General features: G+C 35.7%; 1 protein-coding gene across 1 annotated transcript; it reads right to left on the reverse strand.

The window, feature by feature from the left end:
• Positions 1-14,271: 14,271 nt before the first annotated feature.
• On the reverse strand, positions 14,272-21,905 carry LOC143564913 (TMV resistance protein N-like). The gene is made up of 8 exons (XM_077052053.1): positions 21,681-21,905; positions 17,138-17,223; positions 16,817-17,057; positions 16,530-16,742; positions 15,950-16,483; positions 15,573-15,830; positions 14,962-15,473; positions 14,272-14,872 (listed from the first exon to the last, which is right to left on the reverse strand). The coding sequence occupies exons 1-8, from the start codon at positions 21,903-21,905 to the stop codon at positions 14,272-14,274; spliced, it is 2,670 nt and encodes an 889-aa protein (XP_076908168.1).
• Positions 21,906-22,126: the final 221 nt, after the last annotated feature.

Genomic DNA, 22,126 nt, shown 5'->3' on the forward strand with positions numbered 1-22,126 from the left:
TTGGATCAACATCTCTTCGATTTTTGAGTAGCTTGGGTTTTGATGGCTACTGGAACTTTGATCTTGAAATTGGGGTTTTGGTTGGAACGGTTAATTTATCGGTCTTTTTTCAAATCCGGGTAAGGGTTAAGTGTTACCTCCGTCTTTCCAACTGAAATTCGGGTGGTTTCTCCATCCTGGATTGTAGTAATTGCTGAAATTGTTGTTCTATCGAGCGATTAAATCGACCTCTTCCATGGCCATGATGACTTGTTTACAACACTTGTCTTATGACTTCCTCCACAAGTGTCACAAGTGAGTCTAGTTTTTGATAACTCGGCTTGAAGTTGTTCCAATTTTTTAGAATGGGCTTCAAGTTGTGCCGTGACAAGAGTGTTGGAATTGATGTGGTGCATTCCTTTATGGGTTGGTGTAGATCTTGGTGGGTTGTAAGCGAAACTCTTCTTTGCTGCCTTTTCCAGGACTTCAAATGCTTCGTTAGGTGATTTGGATCCCAGGTCTCCACCGACGATTTGGTCGATGGCCTGTTTGTTTTGACTGGATTGTGCGTCAAAGAAAGTTTGTACTTGCAACCATACGCTCAGTCTATGATGTGGGCATCTTCTCAGAAGACTTTTGTATCTCTCCCATGCTGCATGTAATGACTCATCATCATCGGTCTGGAACCCGGTAATGCTAGCCCGATATTTGGCAGTTTTATCAGCGGAAATTATTTGAGGAGAAACTATTCAACCATCTGGTCCCAGGTGGTGATGGAACCAGAGGAAAGAGATTCTATCCATTCCAAGGCTTGTCCCCTTAGAGAGAAAGGAAAGAGTTTGAGTTTGATTTGATCTTCTGCACAGTTTTGTATTTTAAAGGTTCCTGTAAGGCCCCGTTCCCGGTGCCTCACTTTAACGTCGGATTTACTCATAAACACAGTTCTACAAATCAGAGTTTATTGAAACTTTCGCGGAATATAAAACTTTAACTGTTTGTTACAAAACAATTAATCTTTTATTTAAAACCATATCATAAAATATCATATTTAAAACATCGCTTCTTCCATCTTCAGATGCCAGCCGTTCAATCCATGCCATGGGTCATCCTCATGCCTTCTCGATAAACATATATACCTGCGTGCATACTAAAAGTCAGCTACGCTGAGTGAGTTCTAGTTAATCAAGCGACAAACAATACATACACATATCTTACATACATTCAGATCTTAACCTTGTATGAATATCCATAAGAGGACGTCACATAATATCTATTAAAAGAACTATTACAATTACCCTACTATTTATATTCTCCATAGAAGGACACTCTATATATATATATTCTCCATAGAAGGAGCTTCCTATATACTTCCATAGAAGGAACACTATGCTTTCCATTAAAGGAACACTATGCTTTCCATCAAAGGAACAATGGGGCTTTCCATTAAAGGAACACTATGCTTTCCATCAAAGGAACACGGGGCTTTCCATTTAAGGAACACTCTATATATTATCCATAAAGGGAATTCTATACATAAGTTATCATTTAATATCCATATAAGGAGACAATCATCGCTATTCTTGGCAATACATGCAATATCCGAGATCGTTCACGAATCAAAAAGTAATCATCCCTGCATTACATACAATATCCATATCTTTATTTATAACCTAACGGTACATGCAATATCCGAAGATCGTTCACGTACCGACAAGCAATCAACCGTATCTAACACATATATCATACATGGCATACACTTACCATTTAAGTTAAGTGTATTAAATGTCACATCGAGTATGCACACAGCCCCGAAAACATAACAAGGAAGTGAGGCTAGAAACTCACCTGAACTCGGTTACTTCTTCCGTAAATGGTTACTCCTTTCTTTGGCAGTGCACGGCTAGCTGTATAACAATTAGGCGTATTGATTACTATCACTTTTCATATCGTATTTCTAGTTAAACTATTACCCTCAACGAATGGGGGTTCGGGGGCAGCGCCCCTGACAGCGGGGTTCTAGGGGCGGCAGCCCCTAGCAGGGTCCAAGGGGCAGAGCCCTTGGCTGGGGTTGAGCTTCTTAATGATTAAACTAGAACAATCTAACCAAATGTGGATGAATCTTCCTTCTTAATGATGATGGTGGATGGATGATGATGATGGTTGATGATGATAACCTCCAAGCCTTCAAACTCTTCACTAGATCTTCAATATGAGTGTTGGTGGGTGTTTTTATAAGTGAAAACTGTATAGAATTCTCTTCAAGGCACACTTGATCAATGCAACATAAGCCACTATTTGTAGGCAGTCTGGAGGGTGAAGCACGGCCCCGTGCTTAGGTAGGCACGCCCCCGTGCTTTTATTGACATGTGCTGAATTTATTTTGTCTTTTTGTTGAGGGTGACCACGGCCCCGTGGTCAAGAGGCACGGTCCCATGCTTTTGTTCATAGTATTTGTCTTTTCTTGTAGATTTTTGTCTTTTCTGATGTTCAGAAGCATGGGGGCTTGTTTCTTGAGGCATGGGGGCGTGTTTCTTGCTTTTCTTGTGTTTTCTTCCGTTTTTCTTCATCTTTTCGCTTGTTTCTTCGTTTGGGGCTTGGGTTTAGCTAAAATTGTATTTTATTATGATAAGTAGCCTTTTGTGCTATGTTATTTGATAGAAGTTGCAGTTTTTCGAGATTATTTGACGCTAAAAAGGTGTATAATTTTATGTACATCAGTACCATATAAGTAGTGTCTCCAAATATTGAGAGCATGCACTACTGCTGCTAGCTCTAAATCATGAGTTAGATAAGTACTCTCATGGACTTTCAACTGTCTAGACGCATAAGCTATCACTTTTCCTCGTTGCATCAATACGCAACCTAACCCACAGTGTGAAGCATCGGTACAAACAACCAAATCCTCATCACCATCGGGTAAAGCAAGGATTGGAGCTTGCGTGAGTCTTCTATTTAATTCCTCCAAAGCTTCCTCTTGAAACTTACCCCATCTGGATACCACCGACTTTCGGGTCATACCGGTCAACGGTGCAGCTATCTTGGAGATGTCTTCGATGAATCTCCTATAATAGCCAGATAACCCTAAGAAGCTTCGTATATCAGTCGAATTCTGCGGAGTCTTCCAATTTGTTATCGCTTCAATCTTAGCTGGGTCCACGGTAATCCCTTCCGGATTGATCACATGACCTAGGAACCGTACTTCTGTTAACCAGAATACGCACTTCGAAAACTTGGCGTGCAACCTTTCTTTCTTCAGAGTCTCCAATACTTACCTTAGATGCTCAGCATGATCAGACTCGCTCTTAGAATAGATCAATGTATCATCAATGAAGACGATAATAGTCTTATCCAACATCGGCCGACACACCCTATTCATCATGTACATAAATGTTGCAGGAGCATTTGTTAGACGAAATGACATTACGAGGAACTCGTAGTGTCCATACCGCGTCCGAAACGCTGTTTTAGGGATGTCTGCCTCTTTCACTTTCAATTGATGATAGCCTGATCTGAGATCTATTCGTGAGAACCAACTTGAACCTTGCAGTTGGTCAAACAGATCATCAATACTTAGCAAAGGATATCTATTCTTTACCGTAAGCTTGTTCAGCTCACGATAGTCTATGCACATTCTCATACTCCCATCTTTTTTCTTGACAAATAACACTGGTGCGCCCCACGGGGAAACACTTGGTCTTATGAAACCTTTTTCGAGGAGTTGGGCTCCTGGTATTAAATCTATCATTTCAGACGACGCTAGACGGTAAGGCGCTTTTGCGATGAGCTGGGCTCCTGGTATTAAATCTATCTGGAATTCTATCTCCCGCTCCGGTGGCAACCCTGGAAGATCCTTAGGGAACACTTCTGGGTAATCGCGCATGATAGGAACATCTTTCATTTCTTTCGTCTCGGTCGTAGCGTTGACAACATACGCCAGGTAGGCACCGCACCCTCGCCTTAACAAACCCTCGGCTTTTATCATCGAAATGACCTTAAGCCCAGAACTTTCCTTATCACCATAAACCGTCACCGCACAACCATCCAAGGACTTTAACATTATTATCCTACTCTTACACACTAACTGAGCTTCATACTCAGACAACCAATCCATTCCCAAAACCACATCAAACCCTCCTAAGGTCATAACATACAAAGTAACAGGGAACTCATGTCCCTCTAACACTATCTTACAGTCCTTAACCATTCTCATTATTTTAACCGAAGTGTCACCAGCGGTATCTACTATAAAGGTTTCAGACACTCGGCAACATTTCATTTTAGCTAGTTTACTAAATTGTGTAGCTACGAAACTTTTATTCGCACCCGAATCAAATAATACTGATGTAGAAATACCGTTTACTAAAAACGTACCAGTCACAACATCCAGAATCTGTTTAGCCTGTTCTTGAGTCATCATGTAGGCTCTAGTCCTTGGCCTCGCTTGATCACCATCCTTCTTCCCACTTCCTCCAGCTTCACCCTCGGTGCATTCCCTAGAAAAGTGACCCGTCTTACCGCACTTGTAACATGTGGCTTTTGCACTACAATCTGGAGCATAATGCCCCACCTTCCCGCACTTGTAGAAAGCGTTCGTACCAAACTTTCACTCACCAGCATAACTCTTCCCACACTTATGACAAACGTCTGAACCCTTACCCCATCTGCACTCACCACCGTGTATTTTGCCACAAGTCTTGCACAACTTCTTCTCCCATACTTTCGGCTTCTTATCTTTAGGGTTCCATAACTGAGTGTTGGGGCGTTTAGCATGATTGACCCACTTCTTATCCTTTCTCTCATCCACCACCACAACATCATCCGCATCCTAGTATTCATAAACCATCTCTGCGAGTTCGACAGCAGAGTCAAAAGTAGCAGATTTATTCGCCCTGACTAGCATGCGAACATTCGGTGGCAATCCTCTCACATAGCAGTTGATTCTCTTAGCCTAAGTGTTAACCATATCGGGCACCAATCTAGACATTCGGTTGAACTCTGTGGTATACTCACGGTGTGTCATCTTTCCCGCTTTCAAGTTCAGAAACTTCATCTCCGCCCTCTCAACTTCGGCGTCAGCACAAAACCTCTTCATCACCAACTCCTTCAGATCCTCCCACCTCATTGCCTTAATATCTTCTTGAATCTTCCTCTGCTCAATCGACTCCCACCAGTACATTGCTTCATCACCAAAGGATTGGGTAGCATAACCCACAGCTTGGTCAGGACGGCATTCACTGATTCGGATAACCTTGTCCATAGTGGTTATCCATTGAAGAGTAGCGATTGCGTCTCGCAAACCAGTCAGCTTTGGCGGGTTGCACCCTTTGAATGACTTATAGTTGCACCCACCTCGGCCTCTCTTTCTATCATCAACCTTCACCGACTTAACCACACTCGAGTCCTCCTTCTCTCTTTCATCATCTTCCTTACCATCTCCTCTTGCCCCTTCAGGAGTCAAGTTCTTCACAGCTACGGCTACGGCTTGAACAATGGCTGCTTGAACTGCAGGGTCAAGTTGATACCCTTCTTTGTTGCTCGGGTTTCGTCCAGCTGCTCTTCCTTCGTCTCCCGTGTTGGAAACTGTTTCTACCGAAGGTTGTCGGACAAGACAAGGCCTGCCACGACGTCCAGTGTGACCTCCTGCTCTCACAACTTCCCTAGATCCAGCCATCATATTCTAAAAGGTAAAACATAAACGTCATTACTCAAGGAACTATGTACTATAAGGATAGTAAGGCTACCAGGTAATAACAGTGGCCAGCTGTGATTAGCTGAACACGTTACTTTCCGTGTCCTATACACTTCCCTTTATGAGTCTATTTGTGCTAAGTTTACTCTTAAATAGTTAATCAATCAATGAAATCAAGATTTCCTATCCCTAGCATACACATATCCTTTCTTTAACAGATAAGCTATCATTAACATTCATTATTTAACCATACACTTTACCTTTACTGAGCTTGCTTGAGTGACACATAGCTATCTTGAATTGGCATCTTCTTACTTTCTTACTTTAATCACATTCTCTGCTTGAGTCTAAGCATGTAGGATACTTGTCACACCCTCAAAATCCACTAACGGAGTTTTACCGTCAGAGGGTGTGAACTAACAGGATCGGAATCATCAGTTATAATCAAACGATAAAATAAAGTTTCAAAACCATGAAAACGTTTACGAGTAATTAAATGCGGAAGCGTAAAACCATGGAAAACAATGTTACGTCACGCAGGACGATTTAAAACCAATGATAACAGTTAAAAATAAGTTTGCATAGTTAACAGTTTTTCAAGCAATGCATGTTCCTAAACCGCGCGCCCGCCTCGGCTACCTGAGAATAACATACTAAAAGTGTCAACACAAGGTTGGTGAGTTCACAAGTTATATAAAAATAAATGTTTAGCGTTTACGTTCAGCGTGTTGCGTTACAGCGTTTTGCGTTACAGCGTCTTGCGATATAGCGTTTTGCGTTACAGCGTTTTGCGTTAAGCGTTACCAGATAGTGTTATGTCAATTATATACCTATAGGTAGCTAGCCTATAAAGCAAGTATTACTAAGTGTTCGACACCGAAGCTGACTGTTTGTCAAGTGCCTTGTCACCAGGTCATCCAGACCATGGTACGTGTTAGCCAAAATTACACCCGCTCGACCTCCAGTCGAGTTTAGCGTTAGGTGGGGTTTGTCAAACCCAGTAGTACTACTCAACAGTGACTCGCTATTCCAAATATTAACCGGTTCGATGTGTAGGACTTCAATTGTTTCGTTTGCCACTTAGCCTTTACAAGTGATATATAATTTACTAACAAAATCTTAAATGCGTTTATCGGAGTATGTTATCTCCCCCAAGTGAAAAGCGTTTAAAACAGTTTAAAAGGGGTAAGTGAAACTCACTGTTTGCGAAGAAATTCCCAAATTAAATCACCACGATGCGCGTCACAGAAAAACTCTCTCTAGCGTTCTAAAACAACAAAGAGATTTTTCTAAGTGTCGGAATATTATCGAGTCTCTAGACCCGGCACATAACACCTATGCACATAACATGTTTCGTGTTTCGTTTGTGAATCGTGTGTGACTTTAACAAGTGTATTTGTGATACATTACATGTGCAAGCAATCATATACGTGTCATGTATTCATAAAGTACATCACTAGCAATTACTCCCCGTAAGGGCATTTTGGTCAACAAATAACAATTAACTAGCCATTATTCCCCATGAGGTCAATTTGGTCAAATCATGGCAATCAATTAGCAATTATTCCCCGCAAGGGTATTTTGGTCAAAACATAACAATTATATAGCAAGTATCATGTTTCATGCATTTTCACACAACTCAGCAGCTAGTTTCACCGAGACAGAAATCCTACTAGAAAGATTGTACTATTTCACCGATCATAGCATCTCAATTAATTTACCAAAATTCATCACAGAGGCACATATGTCTTAGGTTTCCAGAACATATTTAATTATATTTTTATTCCACATAGTTTTTTCAAAATCATCAAATCATTACAGCAAACTCATAACAGTCAAATTCATGCGCAACAGAATGTTATTTGCAATTCCCATTAAACGAAAAATACAATAAATGCAAGACCACTTGGGTTAGGTTCCTAACTCAATAAGTCAACTTCCAGAAGTGGAACCAACCCAATTGGTCTTGTAGTTCATGAGATATAACATTTACAAAACAACCTAACAGCAGGTCTAACAGCTCAGCTTTGCACAACTTTTTTGTAAAATCATAAAAGTTAACCTTTACTTGTCCAAAAATTACAAATTTATATTCATTAGAAACTAGACTCAACCTAGTTTACTGTAGTATCAATAATCTCAACCAATTTTCACATTTACACTTCGTTACAGTCACTTAAACATCAATAACACATTCTGTCCAGAAACTGTTTGCATCCAAACTCAACATATTAACAATCTATGAACTATCATGCATTCATATGACACTCTAGACCCCATAAACACCATCCATGCACATCAATTACACATTACCTACATGATTAGGGTTTTTGTTTGAACCCAAATCAAAGACACAACAATCAACATGCAACATATTCAATCTAGTTATCAAATCATCATCAATCAACAACAAACATATTAACTTCATACATACATGAAAAATCGGCAGCTAGGGTTTTCAATTAACCCATTAAACATCAAAATCAAGTAACAAGGATGTATAGGATAATCAATTATACCTTCCTAGCACCTAGTTCTTCAATCAAATGCTTGATTTCTTGGTGTTATGTGTGTGTATAGTGGACGGCAGCCAAGGGAGGTGGGGATGGGGTTTCCGATCGGGGTTGGGATTGAAGAGAATAGGTTAGGGTTTAGTTGTTAAGGATATATTTATAAACATAACAAGTTACACTCAAGTCCCTCCACTATCAATTGTTGTTTTTCTAACTTAAATAACTAGTTTACATCTTGAGTTAACGTTTATAACCATGTTATCACACAACACATAAGTCTAACACATAATTATCACATAATTACTGTTTTGACGTTTTTCGTTTATTCATCAATCGTTTGCGTCGATTCGTTTGCGTTTCGGTGCAATTCCCGAAAGACTACACATGTAGTAAGTGTTAAGCGTCATTTAAACCCTAGTTTAAATGTAATGAAGTGTGCGTTATAGATTCAATGATCTTAAGTTTGAATTGACGGGGTTGAGTTAACGGAGTTAACCTGAAATTGACGATTGTCACAATACTTAAATCTCTTGAACTTTGCTCTGATACCAACTTGTAAGGCCCCGTCACCGGTGCCCTACATTGGACGTTGGGTTTACTTATAAACACAGTTCTAAATATCAGAGTTAATTAAAACTTTCACGGAATATTAAAACTTTAATAAACATTACATATAACTTCATAAACATGTCTTAACAACATCCTTGTCTTTCCAAATTAAACATAAATAAACATAAAACATCTTGATGCCAATATCTTATTCATCTGCCATGTGCCCCGCTCAAGCCAGGTGTCTCATTCTACTCACCTGCGTGCATACTAAAAGTCAGCTACGCTGAGTGCATTCTAGTTAATCAATTAACATACAATGCTTTCACATACTTATACATACACATCCGTAGATACATAGTATATTCTTAACCTATTTATATTTCTTTCGTACATACATGAGTATATACCTTCTTTCTTTCTTTCGTTCTTTCCTTTATTCTTTCTTTATTTTACTTTACATGTATTCATACTTTACATAATATATTCATACTTTACATACTCATACGTTCTAAAGAGCATTACGCCCTACTGCCTCGAGTATTATTAGGGCTCGGTCCCTTATCTGCCTCGAATATTATTAGGGTCCGGTCCCTTTCTTCCTCGATTATTATTAGGGCTCAGTCCCTTTTCTGCCTCGAATATTATTAGGGTCTGGTCCCTTTCTACCTTGAGTATTATTAAGGCTCAGTCTCTTTCTTCAGTACCTAGCCATCCCTCATATTCATAACATACATATATCATTCATACATTATATATAACATTCATATCGGTAATTATAACCTGACGGTACATGCAATATCCGAAGATCGTTCACGTACCGACAAGCAATCATTCATATCTTTCACATAAATCATATATGGCATACACTTATCACTTAGGATAAGTGTATTAAATAATCACATCGAGTATGCACACAGCCCCGAAAACATAACAAGGAATGGGGCTAGAAACTCACCTGAACTCGGTTACGTTCACCGTTAATGGTTATTCCTTTCTTTAGTTGTGCGCGAATAACTGTATAACAATTACACGTATCAGTTAACAATCACTACCCATATCGCGTTTCTAGTATAATTATAACCTCAACGAACGGGGTCCGGGGGCAGCGCCCCTGGCAGCGGGGTTCTAGGGGCGGCAGCCCCTAGAAGGGTACAAGGGGCAGAGTCCCTGGCTGGGGTCGAGCTGGAAAAATTTTATTTCCATTAACTGTCTTAACACATTTTTCATTAGAATTCTAAATTATTATATTATTTGCTAACTCATAAAGTTTGAGGTCGTCTTTGTAATTATTCCATTTTATCTTAAGTCCAGGGACCTTTCTGTCATTCTTTAAAAGTTTAATTCGTTATCCAGTTCCTTAAAGAATGGGGCTCATTCGTTACTTCTTGACGAGTGGGCTTTATAACGAATTGAACATTTATAACGAACTGGTCTTTGCAACGACTTGAACCTTTAAAACGAACTGGCCCTTATAACGAACTGGGGTTCAATCGTCAGTTCTCCCTTAACGAACTTGCTTAACGAATGGCACTCATTCGTTATCCTATCTTAACAAATTGTCATAACGAATCAGCCTAAGGAATCAGAGCTCATTCGTTAACTCTCCGTAACGAATTGCTTAACGAATTCATTACACGCGCGCCTAGGGTTAGGTCAAAATTTCAGGGAACATTCTCTAACATCCTTACCTCGTGCGCCGCCGTGCCGGAAAACCGGGCGGTGGCCGGAAAAGCGTATTTTACTCCATTTTACACCGTTTTTCGTCCCGTTCGATCCATATCTGAGTTAGGGTGACCCCTAAGCTCATATTTTGATCAGTTTATACCCAATTCCATCCGGATCTTGTGACTTTAACGGTTTAAGGGTGTCGGCTCGTCATTTCGCGACTAAATCTTGCGGTTTTGGATCCATACAATATCATACTATCATTACCTCTGGTCGATGCTCGTTTTCTCTTAGGTTCGGCTAAGGGAAAGAGAGAAACTAGAAAGAGAGCTTAAGTGTATGTTTTTGGTGGTGTATGGAATATGTGAAATGAATGGATTATGGAGTAATTATTGTTTATATATGATGGGTCATGGGCTTAAGCTTATGGTCTTTATTTCCTTCCTTTTTAACCCAAATACATAAATCATATATGTTTAACCCAACACGAGGCCAACTCATAATAACTCCTATTTTATTTATTAACCGAAACGAGAAAAACGGGATATTACATTAGTTACCTTGGTTCATTTGTTGGGTTTCGATAAAGTTTCCATCTTAGGAAAGTTTGAGTTTTCGATTAGGTTTCAGGTTTCCATATGACCCTAGAAGCTATATAATTTATTCATATAAAAAGTTTAATGATTATTGATTGAAACAACATGTCATGATATTACGAAAGAAAACAATGTCGGTGATCACCGGTGTTGTCCGTTTTCAACAATATGTCTTTAAAGAAAAGTGTGTATAAATTTATACTTTGTTATAGAAATCCCCCATTTTCCAGAAACATATATGTTATAAAAATAAGTTAATTGTAGGTCTGATATTTCAAAACTTTTGGGGTTGTACGTTCTTAGTCCCCGTACATTCGTTTACCGTTCATTTTAGCAAAAATCAAGTTAAAGACTCAGTTAGTTTTTGTAAATTATGTAAATACTCAATTTAAGATTTTAGTCACTTATAATTGATGTTGAAAATCAGAAACCTCATATTTTTATTTTTCAAAATGTTTGTTTGGTTTATGTCGGTTCAACTGTAACTCGCGTTTAAACAACCATTCTTGACAAAAGAAATGTTGTATCTACCAAAAATGTTTTATACTATTATGATAAATTGTTTTAAATAAAACTTTCTGAAAAAATATCTATTTTATATTTTTAAAGCATTTTAGTCTTTAAAAGTCGGCCCGTTTGGTTTTAAACGAAACAACACTTTTAAACTTGTAAACGGGCTATTTTTTCTAAATACTCTTATCATCAAATGTCTCATAGATTATTTTGGCACATTTAAACTCATGAGTTTCTGTTATAAAAACATATTCTTACACTTTCATTTTTTAAGAAATAACCGGTTTCCAAAAATAAATGTTCTTTCGTTATGTTTTTAACATAAACTCACTTTTCATCATATAATAAGTTAGGACCTGTTATAGTAAACTAAAATAGGTTGTTCTGGCATTTCATGGGTTTTGAAAGATTGTCATAGCTGCAGTTTCACTAACGGACCTGGTTTTGGCCCGTTTGGGTTCTAGTTCGCTTTTTAAAGCGATGATTCATGTAAAACGGTTATGAGTCAGATTATATATCATTAAAATATTATATTTGTGGCCGAAAGAATATATCATATTATTAATTTGGTTGCACGGCTTATTTCTTATCTAACGTGTCACCATAATGTCGGTTCGGTTGATTTTTAGTACTCTGTTTATTATTAATTTTTGGGGCTGATTTTTACCAAGTTTAACGCCTCAAATATGTATACTTAACTTCTGAAAATTTTGTTAAATATCTAGAAGTTAATAAGGTTGCATGTCAGGTTAGTTTTCACTTAAACGAATTACCTGCAGGCTTTGGTTTTAAGGGCCGCACATTGTGAAATTTTAAGAGGTTCATGGTCATGTTCATATCAGTTTCCTTTATATATTGTTCTTAAGTCTTTGTTTAGTAACTTATTTGATTTGGGCTCAAGTTAACTTCCAAAATACCCTTTGAGCTATATAATCAACATAAACTCTGTTTTGATCATCAAATCATTTATAACCTGCTATAATGTAACAAAATATGTTGTAATATCATATCTTGGTTCATATAAAAAAACAGGGCTTCGATTAATATTCCGGTTTCGGTTTTTGGCCCAATAAGGACATAATTCGGTTTTAAATGTATATTTTCGCATCAAACAAGTTCATGTCAGGTTATATGAAATTAAAATAATATATGTCGGACTGTTAAAATGGTATTCATTTCTTGATCAAACGGGTCACTTAAGTGTCGCTTCCGAGTGTGTTAAGGCACTATTTTTATATACATATACTAGCGTTATCAATATACTTTTATACAAACAAAATATGATACCTAGATGCTGGAAAATGTGTGATAAAGTTCCAAAGGTTCAGTGGTTGTAAAACGGATTAGTTTTCAAGCTAGTTTTCGCTTAAACGTGTTATCAAAAGTCTCCAAGTAGGTTGCGGTTATAAGGGTTGCACTCAATATAGTTATATTCTCTTCATATTCTAGAAATATTAACAAAGTTAAATGGATTAGTCACGGCCCGTTAATTTGGTTTGAAAATAAAAAAAATAAAAATAAAAAACTTGAGTTTTCGGTTAAGGTTTTATGCAGACAAAAGTATAGTTATTGTTCGAGTTACATGTTGGTAATTACCATTTTTTACACGGTTTTGATTAAGGTTTTGTGTTGGCTTTGAGCATGGTTAATCAAAAGTATTTGGCTAGTTCATGCACGGCACGACAAAAGTAATAAGAAATACATATATTTGTTTTCTTTTTCTTTTATTACTAAATATACATCTACTACATGTTCTAATAAAGTAAAATAACCGAGTACACATGTCACTCGAAGATTAATTCTTAGCCAAAATTTATCACTCAAACTAGTTTCCTTTTTTTGATGAAACTTATATATGAAAGTGTAATCAAAACATATCAATCCATCATTTAATCAAATAAAACTAATTACCTAAATTATAAAGATTAAAAATATACAGGTATTTACGTCAGTATAAAAAAATATTTATATCTTCAATGAAATCATATCTACAATTTTTTTTATTAAATCAAAAAAATCAATTTATAAACACTTTTCATTGTAGGAGATGAATGTGCTAAAAATTAGTTAACAATATTTATAGATCTAAGAAGATAAAAACAAGAAAAAATTTATAAATGAATAGCAATATTATTCTCACATATTAATTCAACCTCCATGGATTCATGGAGTTCTCATCCATCTCTTTTAAAATTGTAATACAACAACGCATTTTAGTCATGCTAATTTTATATATGATGTTCTTCTTTTATGTTAGTTATAATGAATCATCTTATCATATTTTGTTAAAATTCACTATTGCGTTTAAAAAAAATAATTACAACTTATAAAGTTACTGGGTGCATTTTTTTCATTATTATGAAGAAATTGCGTGAGAATGCACCATGTATTCGTATGAATATTCCATTAGAAAATATAATTTGAACTTATTAAACTATTTAATTTGATAAAATATGGGCTTTTTTATAATTTAATCATTTAATTTATATAGTTTAATTGTATTTATTTTGAACTTCTCGTGCATTAATAATAATAATAATAATAATAATAATGTAATGATAATAATAAAGGACCCGTGTAGGTAAACTTGTTGGGCTTTCTCATGAGCAAAAAAACCCCAACACGCCCTACTTTTTTCAATTCATTTTACGATTAAGTTAATCTCAATTACACTAAAATAGCCAACAAAACTCAAATATTCATAGACCAGCCTTTGAATACTTTCCTTATTATGCAAACAATCCCTTGTGAGTGCCTATCTTATTTACAGCACTACATGATAGAAGTCATCTATGGTTTCTATCATCGATGTAAAACCATACGACTCAAGTTGCGCCCTGGACCCAAAAATGTGTAGACCTTTCAACTGACAAATGTTATGCGGAAGACGACTTATGCTCACGCCCTTTATATCTAAATTTTCCAAACACTCTAATCGCCAAAGTTCCTCCGGCAATTTCTCAACCATAATACAAAAGCGGAGACTGAAAGATTTCAAGCACCTCATGTTACAAACAGTATCTGGTATATCTCGTAATGATATACAATCTATTAGGTGCAACACCTCTAAACACTCTAATCTGCCAATATCATTTGGTAACTGCTCCAGAAGCGAACAAGATACAAGTTCAAGTGATTTCAGATATTTCAACATACAAATGCTATCTGGAAGATTCTTAATCTCTTTAATCGACAAAGTCAACTTCTCTAGACTTTCTAGCCGGTACAAATCCTTGGGCACCTCCGGAATACCGCCTTCAAGTGTAAGCTCTGTTAAATGTTGTAAAGCACAAATGCTTTCCGAAGAAGACTCGACATTTGTGCAAGCACATAGACCAAAAGAAAGAAGCTTCTCAATATTTCCACTCCATGAGGTTAAAGGTTCATTATAAAAACATCTAAACCAAGACTATTGTTGCGATGCAGTGGGCATATCTCTAAGGTCACTCCAAACAGTTCCAACTTGGCTAAAGAACCAAGACTAGGTAATGCATTCCGTTTGTCAACCAAAAAGTATTCAAACCTGGAGCAACCGTTTATGTTTATGTATATAAGGTTTTTTAGACCTCCCACTTGAGTGTGAATTTCTTGAAGATTATAACATCCATCAAGTTTTAATTCCTCAATATGTGGAATCATCCCAAGGTTAAGGTTACTCACCTTTGACTGACTAAGGCTAAGGACTTTGAGCTTTGAACATTCAACTGACATGTAAAGTTCTTTAAAGCCATAACAACGTGTTAGATGTAACTCCTCAAGATTTGCAGTCATACCAAGGTTAAGGTTCCTCACCTTTGTGCGAGTGAGGTCGATGAATTTGAGATTGGTGCATTCAATGGGCATGTGGAGTTCTTGAAAATCAAAACTTCCTGCAAGATCTAATGTTTTGAGATGTGGGGTCATTCCAAGGTCAAAGGTTTTCAACTTTGACCTACTAAGGTCAAGGTATCTGAGGTTATCAAGAACCTGTTATAAGAAGAATTAAGAAAGACAAATATCAGTGCAATAACTAAAACAAAATATAATGAACCATCATGTAAAACAATCAAGCAACCATAATTCTACCTCTTTGTACCCCATTTCCCAGAGTTCATATATTTTACTCCCATGCATTTCAAGGTTCACAAGCTTATCTGCTCTAAACGTAATAGGTAAGGATCGAAAAGGGTACTGATGCCAGCATAGAGATCGTAAATAATCTGGGAAGTGTTGGCTAACGTCATCAACTTTCCATTCCCTAAGCCCATTAAGCATGTAAAGAAATCTAAGTTCCTTCATCTTCCTAAGACCATTCATAATAACTGCTAGATCGACATCCGTAAACTTCAGTTTTAAACATTTTATTTCTTTGGTACCCTGTAAATAAAATTTTACATAAATTGCTAATGATAACAAATAAAAACGTTTTAGTTTTCCACTACTAATAAAAATACGAAACTTACAGATTCATTAACCAATATATCTTCAATTTCCTCTTTAATCCATAATCGACTATGTTTGCTAGGCTCGTTAGGGTGCAAACGATGAATAATATTCATGCCCATTTCTTCAATATGGCTATGGAAACCCAAACAATCATAATTTGAAACAATTATCAAAGATCTCTCCTCAAGAACTCTTATACCAATCTTAGCATTAAATCCAGAGCTTTCAAGTAATTTGATTGCTCTATCTTTTGTTTCACCTTTCAACATGCATACAACATCTAGAAATATTTCTTTCTGATCATCCTCTAGACCATTATAGCTTAGCTCCAATCTTTTCAAAGTTTTATCTAACGGGATTCTTTTTAGTCTTTCTATAGCATCTACCCATTCATGCTCACTTCTACCACAAAGATGTGAACCCAATACTTTGATTGTTAAGGGAAGACCAGCAGCATAATGTACAACTTTTCTAGAGAGCTTTTCATATCCTTGAATTGGACCGTCTGTCCCAAATGCATACCTGCTAAAAGAGGCACATTGCTTCCTGATCTGATAGCAGATTGACTTCATGAATAAAGTTCACTCTATGTGCTACTAGCAGTTGCTGATCTCTTGTTGTGAAGATGATTCTACTTCCTGGCTTAAACCAAGTAAGTTCACCGACTAACGCCTCAAGTTGCTCTGTATCATCCACATCATCTAGAACAACAAAAGCCTTTCGACCACACATCATCTTTTTCATCATATATTTCCCATCAGAAACACTTTCTACAATTATGCTTTGATTATTTAAAACAGCTGAAAGGACCTGTTTTTGCAATTCCTTCAAACCAGTCAAAGAGCCTCTTGATACTTCTCTAACATTCTCAACAAAGTTTTTACCTTCGAACCAATATATATGGATATATGATCAAAAACAGCTCTCGCCAAAGTGGTCTTCCCACTACCTCCCATCCTTTTGATCCCTATAATGCGAACATCATTGGAATGAGTTCCTAAAGATGAAACTACATTCTTTACCCCGGTCTCCATGCCTACTAACTTCCCATCAACACTTAAGTTAATGAAATGTAGCTTAAGTGAAATATCCTTAACAATTTGTTGGATAACTTTAGCTTGATGCCTATGTGATAAGCACAAACGTCCGTATTAAGCTCAAATTACAAAGAAATCAAAATGAAGAACATCAGATGAAGAAATTACCCATTAAAAGTGTTCTTCAACTCCATCCCAGATATGCCAGCTGCTTCTTTCAGAGCATTTCTCCATCTTCCAACATCCTCATTTTCCTATATGGAAAAATACAAAAATTTCTTAATGTTAGCAAGATTAAACAAAAGTAAAAAACATTTAATTTGAATCCAAAGCTTCTTCTTTGAAATATAAATCAGCCACTTAATAAATCAAATAGTATTGTAATATAGTATTTAGGGTTTTAATGTTGAACCCAAGGGCCCCATTTATCATTATCTTTATATATATATATATATACTAGTTTTTATCCTCCGTATTACAGAGGTTGTTTTACATTATTCATTTCTAATATTTATATACTTTTTGGATTTTAATTTATTTATAGTACAAAAGTTAAAAATATACTTAATATTTGATAATGAAAGAATTTCAAAATAAATGAGATATTATAATCCGTTTTAAAAGTTATCTAGGTTTGCTGAGACCCATGGTCCGCTTATTTTTTTATCAATAAAATTGTTTTTTAATTGTAAATAATATATATTTTTTTTATAAAAAAATAGATATTAATTTTTAGTATATCATATTTGGTGACATTAATTTTAATTTAATGAGATATTATAATCCGTTTAAGAATTTTAGTCAAATGCATAAGAAGTTTTCATTTACAAATAATGCAATCTTTGCCATTTGCACCACCACACTCACAAACACACCCTAAATACTATAGAAATGCCAATATTGTGGCACGCCACTTTGTCTAGGGTTTGTAATTCTTTTAGTTTTCCTATTTCCTATTCTTTTTTAATAAAGTTTCATTTCGGTTCTAGAACTTGGTCATTATCTACACATTTCCCGGTTTCTAATTGTCACCTCTATTTCTGATCGATCCTTGTTGTTTGTTGTTACTTTCTCGATTCGTTTGTTATGGCCGCCGACCCCATATTTGCATTCACTTAATTGCAAAGTTGTTCAAGTGAGAGGTTTATTCAAATAATTTATTGTTGGCATCGTTCAGTTAATTCAATGTATATCAAGGTTATGTATACAGTGCAACCTAGGCTTGGCTTTGATGGCTTTCATATCTTTAAATATGTGGAAACTAACATGTCTTTATCAATTTAATATCCAATCCAAATATGTCTTCTGGCTGTTTAATGTTCTCTTATGTTTTCCACATATGTTTTGGGTTGGCAATCAGATTATTGGGATTGAAGTTGATGTTGTTGGAGGGCTTGCTTATGGATGGTTGGGCTGAAGTCTGATGGAAGTTTATAAAGATCAAGGTCCACACGTAACATAAAAGGAAGAGTAAACTGTCATTTCCATCTCTCTACGTGCTTTTGCCATTTCCGTCCAAAAAGATAGTTTTTAGGCATTTTTGTCTTCGTGGTTTCAATTTGCACTATTCATGTCCAATTTACTAACTCCATTAGGCTTCTGTTAAGTTATTGTAAACAAAAACAACAAATCATTCCATTCTTTCAAATCGACACCACTTCCATATCATGCCATTATTTGAATTTGAAACTTAACACATTCTACCACATCAGCACGCCCACCGCAAAATCGGTACTGGTACTGGTACCAGTATCGAAATCGGTACCGATTTGGTACCTTCGGTACCAAACTTTTGAGTTTCGGTACCGGTAGGGGACCGGGACCGGTATTTCCCAAATTTTTTCCTTCAGTCCCGTTCCCGTACCGGTACCAAGAATTCGCAATTTTCGGGGCCGGGATTTTCAGGACCGGGACCGGTCGGTACCGGTACGGTCCCGATCTTATCCCTGACTCGCATATCCACTCATTTGGTTGTAATTCTTGTCATCTAATCTATTAAGCATTAGTCTCCATTGGTCTGAACCTAGCTTGTTTAACCCGTATAAAAACAAACTCTGTCTAACACCATTGCTCTAGTTCATTGGAACAATATGAACAAATCAATCAGTCCTGAACAATTTCCCGTGTTAGCGAAACCTGATTACGAATACCTCTCGAAAAACCTAATCGTATGCAAAACCAACTAACTTGATTTTGTTTTCCTTTTTCTTATTGCTTCCAAAAGAAAAAAACAATACCATTTATTGCCTTTTCATTTTTTCGAGTTCCTCATCAGAATCAAATAATCAAGAACCTACTCGTTTACTAACCTTTTGTGAAACCTTTTTCTAATCTTAAATATATATAAACGAAACATTTAAAAGTTCTCTGGTTGCTCCCCACCTCCTGTCAAGTCGTCATATTGCTTTATTTGCAAATTGAGATTTCTCATGCATTTGACCCGAATTCACGGGTATCGGTCTCACGAAACCCAGATATCCCTTAAACGGATTATAATATCTCATTAAATTAAAAATTAATTTCACCAGATGTTTGATATAAAAATCCTATAATATAGCGACATACAACAAATTAATATCCGAATTTTTTTTTTTAAAAAAAGATATTATTTAAAATTAAGATGCAATTTTATAGTAAAAAAATAATTAAGCGGGTCATGGGTTTCACCAAACCTAGATACGTTTTAAACCGGGTTATATCTCATTTGTTTGTGAAACTCTTTCATCATCAAACTTTAAGTATACTATTAACTTTCAAACAATAAATAAAATTAAAATCTAAAAAATATATAAATATTAGAGACGAATAATGTAACATAGCACCCGTAATATGGAGGATAAAAGCTAGTTTCTTTATAAAAATAACCACATAATAGAAAAATAACCCTCTTAAGTCCTAACTTTCGTGACCCCTTTACTTACAGTATGGGATCCTTATTTAACTCCTTATAACTTATGTTAGTTAAAGTTATAACTTATAGATTCACAATCTTTGACTTTCTAAAACACCTTATAACATATCACTTATAAGTTGTTATAAGTTATAAGAAGATAAAATAAGCAATCCCAAACCCAACCACCCCCCCCCCCCCCCTCACAAAATATCAAAACAAAATCTACAGAATATGAATACCGAGAACGGGAACCTTCTTCAATCGATGCCAATAGAAAACATCAGTAAAAAATTAAATCAAATCTTCCTCGTTTGACCAATCACTAATCAAACCCTCCTCATTTGAAAATTCTAATAGAAAACCATTTAAGCAAGCGGTGACAGTGACCCTATCAACTTGGTTGTCGATCACGGTTAATCACGCGTAGGCAGCGGCGATCTTCTTCACATCAAAGACTTAATCTTATGGATTTCTTGAACTTGGCTCTGATACCATTTGTAAAACAAACGAATAACTCTCATTTATTAATCAGAAAATATAACTGGGTTTGATTTTTGATGAACCTTAACTCGATTACATCTCGTATTCAATAACGTCTAACCATAATCTGGTTTATGTAGGTCAACCTCACTTGCTAGCCAAAACATTATCAACTATAATTACAAAAAGAAAAAGGGTTATGAAACAAAACAAACTATGACCGACTTATCATTATTGGTCTCTCAAGTACACCAACATATGACTTGAAGTCCGAAATTATATCGAATAGTGTTTATACTTCATGGACAGTGAACTAAAACTGTGGAACACCGTTGAATTACAGCACTTTGCTTTGAAGAATATGGATTATTTCTTTGGCAAAATCAAGCATTTTGTGGAGTTTTCAACAAAATTTTGGGCTTATACGTCAAGAATTGAGATTATTATTATTATTATTATGTTTCTTTTTATTACTATTACTATTGTTATTATTATTATTATTATTATTATTATTTAGTTTGGGTGTCTGATTAGCTATCACTCTAACTATATGCGAGTTATACAATATAGTATTTAGGGTTTTAATATTGAGGTCACGAACTTGTTTATTTTAGAGTGTCAAGTTATTCTACAAATAGGAACAAAAATCAGAATGATGAGAAATAATTTTAGCCACACAAAAACCCTTAAAAAATAAAAATAAAAAATCATAACTCAAAAATTAATAAAAAAACAAAAAAGAAAGTAAAAACACAAAATTATCTTTCTCATTCTCAAAAAAAAACAATGAAGAGTGAAAAACATCATTTTGTTTTTTTGTTTATCATTGTGTTCTGTGTTTATTTTCGTCATTGATTGTGTCTTTTTTCCTTGACATTGTTTGATATTGTGTTATATTACTCAACATTGTGTTATATTTTATTCGGAATTGTGTTATATTTTGCAATCTATTGTGTCCTTTATTTAATTATAATTGTGTCTTTTGTTCATTTTCGTCATTGTGTATTTGATGTCGGCATTATGTCTTTTCGTCGATTTTTTTTAACGGAAATGAGGGGGAAAACATTTTAGTTTTTTAATTTTTTTTCGTTTTTTATCTATATTTTAAGTTATTATTTTTATTAATTTATTTTTAAGTGGGATTTTGTGTAGTCACAAATCATTCTCACACTCCTCAATTTTATCCTCATTTGTATTTTAACTTTACCCTATCTTTATATATTGCAACTCTAATAAATGGAATGACATTAATTAGTAAAGTAATTAATCATCTTACAAATAACACATATAAAAAAGTTAAATTAAATTAAAAAAAAAAAGTAGTAATAAAGATGTTACCATGACTACAAGGCTGGTGAACCGTTTGATGAAGAAGACGACCCGTTGCAGCAAGTTAACACAACAGATAAAGATTTGGTAGAGGGGTAGAACAGAGCTCCAGCCACCCCTTACGTGTTTAGCAAAGGCTTTTCCGACAGCCCCACTTTGGTTGCGGACTTCGGTGCGTTCCACATCATAGAAGATGGGATAAGCTGTTTGCTCTTTCGTCTTCTGGCACTCCATGATCTTTACGAGTTCGTCTAAGCACCATGATGAAGATGCATAATTTTTGGAGAAAACAATGATGTGAAATCTCGAATCTTCAATGGCTCTAATATCATTTAAGAACTCTTAGAACCCTTAACAACAAAACAATTTTTTAATTTTTTTATATATTAACATTATTTAAGAGTAGCTTTATCATATTTTATATAAAATTTTTTGATTATATATATTAATCACAA

This window comes from Bidens hawaiensis, unplaced genomic scaffold (genome assembly GCF_021521415.1).
Source record: "Bidens hawaiensis isolate Kalapana, Puna unplaced genomic scaffold, B.hawaiensis_p1.1 tig00022175_1, whole genome shotgun sequence".
NCBI classification, from domain to species: Eukaryota; Viridiplantae; Streptophyta; class Magnoliopsida; order Asterales; family Asteraceae; genus Bidens; species Bidens hawaiensis.